We start from the raw sequence: 10,553 nt of genomic DNA on the forward strand, positions 1-10,553 counted from the left end.
ATTAAATACAGCGAAATTGCCTACAATTCGCTAACGGACTACATTGAAATAATTTAACAGTAAAGGAAATCTATCTAAACTTGGCTTTATTATTATTTGGTTAAAGAATCTCAGTTGTCAAATTTTGCGTATTTTTAGTCGGAATAACTGTCTCCTAGAAGGAAAGAACTTTCCGTTTTATTTTACGCATACCATGACATTCTTGCGAAACGAAACAAGTAACGTCGACAAGTCATGTTATCTCTGTGCGTATATGTTAATGGGCATTGGGCTTTGCATAAGAAAACGTCGAGAGCCTATGTTCCATTCTATTCGCCATCACACAAATTCTATATCTATATCATATGAAATCCTTTTGAGTTTGATTACAAGCAGGTTTTGTCTAATAGCATTGTTTAATAGAATCGAAGGGTTGGCTGCTGTTCCAAAATGTTGCGAAGATTTAAGAGACGTATTTGAATTTCGTACATTTCGTTCTGAATCACCGAATGCGACCTAGCAAAATTTCGGAGGCTCGATACGTTTTATCTTGGAGTCGCCAACCCTCGAATAGGACTGTATCACTTGCATGCTTTGCTGTTTCCAAGAATTTATTCTATATGTTTACTGTTTTCAACACGATCACAACTTTTCTTTTAGTAGAATTACCCCCATTTACATATAAATCCTTCGCCTATGTTTGATCCTCTTTTTTTGTATCAGTTTTTTTTTCAAATTTTGATTTTATTGAGAAAAGTGTAAAAAACAAACAATCGGTATAGCTATTATTTTTATCCCGTTGGGCATTGGCAATTTCAGGCTTTTAAACACTAGGTTGAATCTCAAGGATAGATATTGATTTCCCCCAGAGTTTTAGAACATGATTTAATTTTTAATCACAACCATACTAGGACAACTTCCAATAGCGATGTGTTTATTCTACTTGCTGTAATGTCAATGTCTACATACACTTATATTCCATGTATGGTATATGTTATCACGAAAATAAAAGCATTCAGAAAGCTATAGTAATCCAGTTTCGTTTCTTAGCCTCCCCCCTGTAAGGGTTGGGAAAGAAAATATTATGGTTTTTCCGTGTTAGCTTAATGAACCACCAGGATATTTTTTCGTGGGATTGGCGCATACTTGCGAAATGGCTAACGTTCGATATCGAAAATGTATTCCATGTTCGTGCCATCGGTTGAACATGGTTGAAGTTCCATATCGAAAACGTATTCCAAGATTGTGCCGTTGGTTTTCCTATATGGAATTCTTAAACTCCGAGACTCGCAGTTGAATGGCCTATCGCGGGAGAAATCGACTAACGACAAGCGAACCGATGTTTTATTTATTCGCTACAATATGCTAGTTGATTCTTTATTAAATTGTTTTCTTTAATTATTTTTCTTTTAAGAAATGAGGCCATACAAAAATACAGTAACAATTCATATTATTGATTGACATGATTTTTTTTGTTAGACTTGCTGCCTGTTGAACATCCAACTACTAAGCACTTAATCATCTCAAACACTAGTTTCACATACACTGTTTAGTTTAGAACTTTAAATTAAATTTTTGTGATGAACTTCCATGAATTACTCCCGTATCAACCAGATAATAATATGGTGATAAAACGCGTCAAAATTAAGGGTCACAGACCACTAGCAAACCTAGGAGTTAACACCGTGAACTAGAAACCTCAATTTGAAATACGATGCCATTCAAGCCACAAACTTTAGAAATGATTTTGCGGCAACCTGGACACCCCGAATCTCACTCCGCCGCGCCCCGGTGAGGAAGTAATCATCCATGTCATCCCCGCCTTGCTCAATTTAGTTTAGTTTACTTTAGTAATTTATTTTTAAAGGTAAGCTAGTGCTGTAACATGGTTTACAGCTTATCGGTACCAATCCTTATATATTGTACCCGTAAGTTACAAACCATCCGTCCCCATTCAGCACACCGCATTTATATATGGGCGTATTTTGGTATTGTCTGGGCACGGTCAACTACCATACGATCATAAGACTGGTGACACGGAAGTTCGGCTAAACATTTTTAGCTTTTTAGAACACATTCGGAAATGAAAAATAAAAATACTTGTACAGGAAATGAAAACTATTTGATTTAAAACATTTTAAAAAGCAGGAGTAAATTGAATAATTAAATAGGCTTGCCCTTTACCGGTTATTTATGATAGATTTCACACAACAAATCAAAGCAATTTATGACTTAGCGGTAAATTTTTAAATTCATTTGCTTGATAACTTATCATCTAATTTCTGGACAGACATTTTCATTGCTTGCATGTTCATTGATAGTCCTTCCTGGACATTAGTTAACAATTGAAGTTGATCCTGGATAGCTATGTCTAAATTTGTTTGCATATTTTCCACTTGGCTGACCGTTTGCGAAAAGTTGACAGCTTAAATGTAAAAAAAAAAAAAAAAAAAAAAAAAAAATATATATATACATATATAAACGTTCATAACAAAATAAGATTTTATTGGCGGGAAAAGATTACCTCTGTCATGAAGTACTTTAAGAGATGACAATCGATCAACAATTGAAGGCAAAAGTAACAGTAATGGCTCTAGTTGCTTCACCATTTCATATAGCTCTTTAACCTGTATAAATGGTTTTCTGCAGTTAAATGCCTGTAAACAAAGAGATTATCCTGACAATACATACCATCCCTGACAAACTGGAATCTTCAACATTTCCATGTTGTTTTGTTATAACATTTAGTTTTTGCATTAGAACAGTTAGCCTACTTTCAACCTAATGAACAAAAGAAAAAAATTGATGCATTCACGAAATATTCAAAAAAGGTTTTAAAATAGTACCTGATCTAAATGAGTTGGTTCTAACAGAGCTACCTTTGAACAAATTGATCTAATAGCATCACTCACAGATTTTTGCCCTGTTTCTGCACATAGTTGGTTCTGAAAATATGATAATCAAGCAAAACATCATATCTATGCTATTGCAAGCAAATAATTCCCACTGAAGAATTTCGTAAAGATATGTTCTTTTAAAAGTTGTACAATAATGTGTCATGGCTTTCCTGCACTTAAAGAAAATATCTTAATAATTGAGAATTAGTCACCATTTTATCTGGGACTCCAAATAAACTTTCAAGTTTTTCAAGCCTCTGCAGCATATTAGCTTCCCTCGAAGCAAGATCCAGTTTAATTTGTTGCGGCTTGAACTGCAGTTGATAAACAATTTTTGACTTATCCAATGTAGAAGTTCCTTGGTCTAAAGTATCAGGGACTGTCTTTCCAACCCTTTCTAAATCATCAAAGATTAACCTACTAAAAAATTTGGCTAATGTTGCATTAAGAAACTGCCATAATCTCTTTACTTTAGTACCTTTTAGTAGTAACCTCTGTTTTAGGGAACTCACTTTCATCAATTTTAATATCCATTAACTGCTTTTGAAGGAACGTAACCTGCATAGCTAAGCTCTGTGGGTCACCAAATTCCTCAGAGTTAGTGTGCTATAAAAAAAACAAATATGATCATTGTGGCAAACTTCTAAATTGTACTGATAGTTACTGAGTGTTCGATTTCCTGTTGTAGTTCGCTGACTTCACATTTCAAACGATTTAACTTCTGAATTGGAGATTCTTTTTCACCTTCTGCTTGCAACTCATAGGGCCCATTCCTACAGAGATGCATAGAAATGTTTCAGAACAGGAAAAATACTAATTCACAAAATTACCAAGAAGTATATCCCAAATTATGTTTCACACCAATTTTTCCTGAAAAGTCTGCTTTTTGGGACAACAACCAACACCCTTTAAATTTAGTAAATGATTCCATTACATTGGTATTAAGGTTTTCAACACAATCACTCTGATCCTAAATTGAATTGTTATTTGTTATGACATATACATAAATGTGCACCATTTTATCTTACTTGACTTATGGGATTGGAAAAAGATTCACACACATCTTCGGATTCATAGTAATCAGGCTGGTCGTACGCCTAATAAAATACCTGTTTATTACACCCATATATCAGATAAGCAAGTTCAAAAATTGTATTTTACTATTCCAGGTAATGCAGCGTATTTTGGGTCTGCCATGTTTTAAATACAGTTGAGAATGAACAGCGACGAGAAAAATCAAATCTATCGCAAGGAAATTTCCGTCACACAACGGAGAAGGGGATGGAACTATAGGCAAGGCAATTTGTTGGTTTTGACATAACAGTTCAACACATCATTCGTTTTTACATTTGGCCAATAGATGTCGTGGAAAGATTTGCTGTATCTGCAAATCCGATGACAAGAAATTGATGCGGCTGAGTCTTGCCATCGATCAGCAAAGAATGAAGTGGCTTCCGGTGCCCTATAAAACAGCAGTCAAATTTGCGACCGAAAGTACTAAGCCTGGTGATTCTAAGTGCATGGGTGAAATTTAGCTAGTGGACTCCTTCAAAAGAAATTTTTATATCTCGTCTACTTTTCTGTGCTAAAAGCGAACCAACAGAGGACGTATCGTCAAATGGAAACGTTTTTCATTCCGCAATACTGCACATATCACTCGCCAAAGTGAAACCATGTGAAACTGGATAGCCTAGTTATTTAGCCTACGCAGCTAACAGATTTTATGTTAGAGATCAAATGTTCTTAGTACTGAATTAGCTTACCATTCAAGTAACTTTATGCGCTATCCAAAGTAAAGAGCTATTTGTATAAACTCACAAAAAATAACACACACACAAATCGCTTATTTCGTTGAACGGCTCACGAACAATGATTAAAAAGGCTATTAAAATTTTCTCAAAAACTGTACAAATTGCCCAGTGTACATGTTTTCAATGTAAAAAGAACCAGGATTACGTCCACTTCATTCCCGATCTATCCCCATTTGTGCGGCACTCTACGTGCATGTGAAGAGTGGCAGAGAGAAAGTAACGGGGGGGGGGGGATTTTAATGAAGATGAAAAATGAATTGTTAAAATATTCTAATTGAACTGTATTTTAACGTGAGAGGAAGACAAGCCTAGACGTGACCGTTCCAAACAGGGACACAAAACACGGATAGTTAAAAAACACGGATAACACAAAAATCGGATAGTTACTTGTTGAAAACTTTTAGAGTCTAAAGCCTCTAATTTTTTTTCTAAAAATAAACCACCCTAATTCCTGTTATCTCAAATTTTTAAAAATTAATTCCTGTCATACGTCGAGTGGTAGAATTTTTGTTTCAATTGTCTAGCTTTCCATTTGCGCCCACCCTCCTCTATTTCAAAATTAAAATCCTGTCATAGCTAATGCTTGTTTTTAATTTTTTTAAATGCTAAATCATATATATTTTCTTAACCTCTTTTTCTACCTTAAATTAATTTCAATCGCATGGTTCTTATAAGCCAAACGGCTAGTCTGGTTTCAATTTTATCCCTGATGGACCATTCCTGTATCGGGTACACGACATTGGATTTTTCTCGCCCTCCCAATGGAAGATATATCGGTCAGCGATTACTCTCCCAAGAGTCTCGGGTGATACAAGGAGGGGCTTACAAGACGGATACACCAGAAGATATCTAGTTTCCGATTCGAAGAGGTTAATCGTGACCAACAGAAAAGTAACTTTTTCCCTCTTCGTCATTATCCCCGTTCCCGTTATCGATATCAGATTCCGTGTCTTTTCAGATTTGTATAATTCCGAGCGGTTTACTCAACAGCACTTTCATCACAATTGGCGATATTGTAAGAGATGAATCGCGGTCAATGCGGTTTATTTGAAAGGTAAAGAAAACAGTTTACAAAATGGTTAGCTATGGTCTAGAGTAGAGTGAGAATCTAGAAACTTTTTTAATAAAAAAAATCTAATAAACTTTACTGCAACGCTTGTGACGCGGAAGAAACTGACCCCGATTTGGCTGTGTGGCCTCCCTTTGTATCCATCCATAATGGGCGTTTTTCGAGTTCCGATGAACTCAGTCGATGCCTAGGTTAGTTGCATGATAACCTTCCAGTGACATTTTGGTTACCAGACAGTGCCGTAGCTCTTCGGGTTTTTTTTTTTTGCAAAGGCCGACGTTTGCTGTCGTTACAATATCCTATCACAACATGTCTTCCACTTCGGCAGCCTTGGCAAGTAAAAAGCTTGCTTTGTGTCAGAAACCGGTGCTGGAGCCCGACGCTTCGTGTCAATTTCAGTCTAAATGCAACACAAAATAAAAGCAAATAAACGAAAAGAACTTAAGGGAGCTTGCGATAATGGAGGTGGGGAATACCTCGACTATTTTTTTGCGACTGTGTCGACTCACCAGCCATTTTATGTCTACATAGAAATCATCAAAATTCTAGTAGTCTATCAAAGTCTTTTCGAAGCATAGAAATTCAGCATGCCGTCCTCATTAATGTAACCATCCAAATCAGGAGACACTTCTATATAAGCTGAATAAGGCAGCAGTAAAGCTCATCTGTTTGTGAAGAAATGAGGACGATTAGGTATGAAAGCAAATCCAACCAAAAATCCCGTCCATTTTTTTTCAAAAACTTCGTGTTTTGAATCTTGTGTTGGTTAACAACTAATTTAGTGCTTTCATCGACTATAGGGATATCTGCCGCAATTAGTTTTCTACAATTCGGATTTTAAACTGTGTTGATTTGCTGTTCTTGCTAAGCTACCTTTTCCGGTCCTGTCCAGCTGCCTGTGCGTTTCCTGTTCAGCGGTCAAAAAATATCTATGCTAGGATTGACGGTGAAATGTGACTAGGGACTAGGCCAACCGTGGTTTGTCGAAAAAAAATCGGCAAACCGTAGGTTCAACTTAGCCATTTTCGACTGCGGTTGGAGGTTGTTGTTTGGGTTTGACTGGCCGTGTAGTCTCTCCGTACTAGCTGCACTTGTACTAGTTTAAACTAGTACTATGACACGTAAAAGAATATCAAAATCCAGGAAAGATTTCGATTCTTCAGGTGCCAAATAACGTACAAGTTCGGCCTTATCAAACAGTGGAGACGCCTTATTCGACATCAGTGTAACTAATGATGGAGCATCAATTTCATTGATTGTCAGACATGACGAGAGACATGTTGAGTATTCCAGCCACTAACGCAGGCAGTGGGAGCGCGTTCAGCACGCGAAAAGATGTTTTTGGGATTGCTCGTATCAGCCTTGCCGTTCGATTATTTCTCGGGCGATAATCGCAAAAAAAAAAAAAATGGTGATAATTTTTTTAAAATTTGATTTTAGATTGATTCGTTAGAAATAATTTTTCCGATTGTTTTTAGGCGCTGCCTAGCGGTAAGAAATTTATTTTCCATGGTAAATTAGTATCTCGTATTTTTTATGGTAAGCTTACTTCCATGAGAGGACCCTTGACTAAAAAGTCTCGTCACTATTCATAGATATCACTAAATAATCGAAAAATGATCGAAATCAAAAATGTTTTTTTTTATTTGATCACCAATTAAAATTTTAATCGAAATCGCGATTAAAATTGAATCGCGATTACAGAAGGTCTGGCTCGTGTGAACCTAAGCCTAGAGCCTATTTTAAAATATTGACCCCGAGCCTATTATAAAATATTGAGAAATATTTATTACTTTTATCGCACTTTGTCATATTGGTCAATATTGGTCACTTGGTCATATTGTCTTCGAAGCATCAATCTAGTTTGCGCTAAAGTTAAACTGCAGGTTGGCGATCAATTTTTAGAAGTTTGTGGCATAAAAATGCGTAGTGCCACGTACTAGCTTACCGCCTGTGTCTTTCACCAATGTGGAGATTCCATAACAATGATACTTCAGTACAATCCTACAACGTATCAAGAATTACAGGAGGTGAACGGAATGAATTTAATGGGGCCGCCTTCAGTGACAAGCTGGAGCAGCGAATACGACGGCAATGGTGGAAGGTCGCACCAGCTATCCAAATCGCGCTCAGGATCACCTACACCATGCAATTCCCCCCGGCATTCGCGAGATCACAGCAACAATAGTGGTAATGGAAGCAGTCGAAAACTGACGCAATTGATCTAGTTTCGGCGTCGTTATGGAACACCTCACAATTTGATCGGTATGTTTTGTGTTTTTTGTTTTCTTACTATCTCTTTGCTCTGCAAAACACAGTCTTGACTGAAGTGTTTGTATGCTTGTGTCCACGTCTACTCATCCATTGAGTGTATGACTGGATTTGCCTATTTTTTCTCATGGAAAAGACAATATGTTTTGGTATTCCAAAATTGTAAAATATTCTTTTCCGTATCTTGCTTTGAATATCCGTACCATTGAATACTCGTTAAAATATTGCGCAATCTAAAAATTACAGCCAAATTAGTTTTTGCCTTTCGTATTTTGTTCTCTGATAAATTTTTTAAGTGTTGATTTGTTTCAAAGGTTGATCGATCGTAGAAGTGAATCTCTGTCTTCAATAGTTCGACCTCCTTCAGTTCACGGCACTCTTACACGTCATCATGCTCTAGGTACTGTACTTTAAAAAGGCCAACCTCAGTAATAATTCCGACTACTATAATGTGACTGTTGGGATCGTGATAGGGAACTGCGTCTTGTTCCTCTTGAGACGAAGAAAGTACACAGTCTTGGGATTAGCTTGGTTGGTGGAAACGCAGTGGGAATTTTCACTCACGCCGTCCAAAAGGATTTAGGCCTACCAGCTTTTAAGGTATGCTTCGTTTGTCACATGCATTATAAAAACTTTCCTTTGGATGAAAATTTTTTTATTCAAACCTTTACTGTCGTGGATTGCAAAAGCTTGAAAGTGAAAATTTCACCGACTTCCGTTTTCGTAGGGTGATTTGCGTTGTGGTGACCGAATTCTTGAGTTCAACAGTGTTAACATACGAGATTATACGTCTGAACAAGCGGCGTGCGAGCTAGCGAAACCCACTGAAAAGGTGACGCTCGTTGTTCAATATGACATGGAGCGCTATCGAGAAACTGCCGTGCAACCAGATGATAGTTTTTACGTTCGAGCTCAGTTTATATGATGGCGTTCGACAGCCACGAACAAATAGAACTCGGCTTCCGTCGAGACGATGTTTTTCATATCAATAAAGCCATGTTTAATGGCGTTCCAGGTAATCTCCGTTCTTTGTTGACATAATTGGGAACATTTTCTGTTTGCCAATGACTAGAAAAAATATGCATTTTACCATTTTGTTCTTGTAGGATTATGGAGAGCGTGGCTTGTTGATAACAATGTCACAAAGTCCTTTGCGGTGTCATACCTTCCAAGTATAAAATTGAAGAACTTCTCCAACACTCAAGTCTAGCTGACTTAGATCACTAATCACGACGTTCTTCAACATCAGCACGACGCAGTTTTTTCAGAAGGAAAAAGCATACGCGTAGTTCATCAAGAGATTGAAAGGAGATTGCAAGTTTTTCCGATGCAAGTTTACAATTAGGATCGTCAGAGGGTTTAGGCCTCTCTTCTATCTACCTCCCGGTAGTACTGCCATATCTGCTGTACATGTGAGTTGATTGCAATTATTTTGAACAAATAGGAAACTGTTCCTCCGCTTCCTGTTTCATATGCTTAGGTTAAAAGATACGATTGCAAAGAAACACGCCGCGTTATAACAGTAGGGCCACTCTTGGATTATGTTGTTGACAAAATCGTCAAAGCATTTCCACGAAATTTCGTTCGCGTAATGCCAGTTAATGCCTTACTCTGAATCATACATGGAGAAAAACCTTGATGAAAAAAATTTCATTGAATATCGACGAAAAGGAAGGCACTATGAATGCATTACCGTATGCACAGTTCAAAGTGTTGGCGAAAAGAACTTGCATGGCGTTTTAGACGTTTATTTAAATGCCGTGTCGCGATTGCATAACCGACATTGTTTACCGATTATTATTCTTTTGAAGTTCAGCTAAACATGTTCTTGAGATTAAAGACACTCGCGTACCATCCGACAAAACTGCAGCTAAAGCAGCAAAAGAAATGTATAAACATGTTATCGAAGTGGAAGCTAAGCATCGTCATCTCATATCGGGTGATTCACAGTTTTTTTTAAATTGCCCATTGACTTCCAAGTTGCCATGGAGACGTCTTGTATTTGAATGGTGCTACGATTAACCCGTTCGTGTATTGTCCTTCGTTCTACAGCCCTAATACCAGAAGGTGACAATTTGGCGTATTTGCATACGCACGTATCTGCAGTAGTCGAACAGGTTAGTATTCGTCTCAACTAGGATTTCATAGTCTTTCTAATTTGCCTTAAATGCGGTCTCTCGAAATTATTAGGAACAAACAAAAATTATGTGGGTGCCTCGCAGCTCAATCTAGTGAATTACCGTACAGCATTTCAATTTGTGATGAGCAGCCTTCTCGGTTACTTACCGATTTTTAACGTTGTTTTGCCTCTTGCTGGCTGACCTTCTTTCTTTGTACTTTTATAGCTATTTTGATTGTGTGAATTATTTACCGACTTTTTCGCATTTGAGCTAGATTCAGCAAGCGCATGTACATTGTGTTGATTATATATTGGACAATACATTCAAGCAATACTGCATTGATCAATCTAGTACAACAAATTTCGCTAAAATTTAGTACCGGAACGAATTTTATTTTCGCTGGTTC

General features: G+C 37.2%; 1 protein-coding gene and 1 long non-coding RNA gene across 3 annotated transcripts; one reads left to right on the forward strand and one right to left on the reverse strand.

Annotated features, from left to right (window-relative positions):
• Positions 1–2,152: 2,152 nt before the first annotated feature.
• Positions 2,153–4,187, reverse strand: LOC130692059 (dynactin subunit 2-like). Of its 2 annotated transcripts, none has more exons than XM_057515142.2 (10): positions 4,038–4,187; positions 3,905–3,973; positions 3,707–3,846; positions 3,541–3,649; positions 3,355–3,482; positions 3,089–3,293; positions 2,826–2,924; positions 2,671–2,760; positions 2,504–2,606; positions 2,153–2,404 (listed from the first exon to the last, which is right to left on the reverse strand). In XM_057515142.2, exons 1-10 carry the CDS (start codon positions 4,071–4,073, stop codon positions 2,232–2,234), a joined length of 1,152 nt encoding a protein of 383 aa, XP_057371125.1. In that variant the 5' UTR covers positions 4,074–4,187; the 3' UTR covers positions 2,153–2,231. The 2 variants fall into 2 exon arrangements, with proteins under 2 accessions (XP_057371125.1, XP_057371116.1); XM_057515133.2 differs by having other exon boundaries at positions 3,089–3,296.
• Positions 4,188–7,621: 3,434 nt separating this feature from the next.
• Positions 7,622–10,483, forward strand: LOC130692092 (uncharacterized). Its single transcript, XR_009001348.2, has 7 exons — positions 7,622–8,021; positions 8,342–8,427; positions 8,501–8,627; positions 8,755–9,042; positions 9,134–9,413; positions 9,472–10,144; positions 10,218–10,483. It is a non-coding gene; the product is annotated as an uncharacterized LOC130692092 (long non-coding RNA).
• Positions 10,484–10,553: the final 70 nt, after the last annotated feature.

This window comes from Daphnia carinata, chromosome 1 (genome assembly GCF_022539665.2).
Source record: "Daphnia carinata strain CSIRO-1 chromosome 1, CSIRO_AGI_Dcar_HiC_V3, whole genome shotgun sequence".
In the NCBI taxonomy this organism is placed as follows: Eukaryota; Metazoa; Arthropoda; class Branchiopoda; order Diplostraca; family Daphniidae; genus Daphnia; species Daphnia carinata.

Bases quoted from the DNA above. Each gene is read 5' to 3' on its own strand.
- LOC130692059 (XM_057515133.2), bottom strand. From the start codon at position 4,073: ATGGCAGACCCAAAATACGCTGCATTACCTGGAATA. The intron at 3,847-3,904 runs GTAAGATAAAAT...AATTCAATTTAG, and splicing joins TTTCCAATCCCATAAGTCAA to GATCAGAGTGATTGTGTTGA. The intron at 3,297-3,354 runs GTACTAAAGTAA...CAAATTTTTTAG, and splicing joins ACAGAGGTTACTACTAAAAG to TAGGTTAATCTTTGATGATT.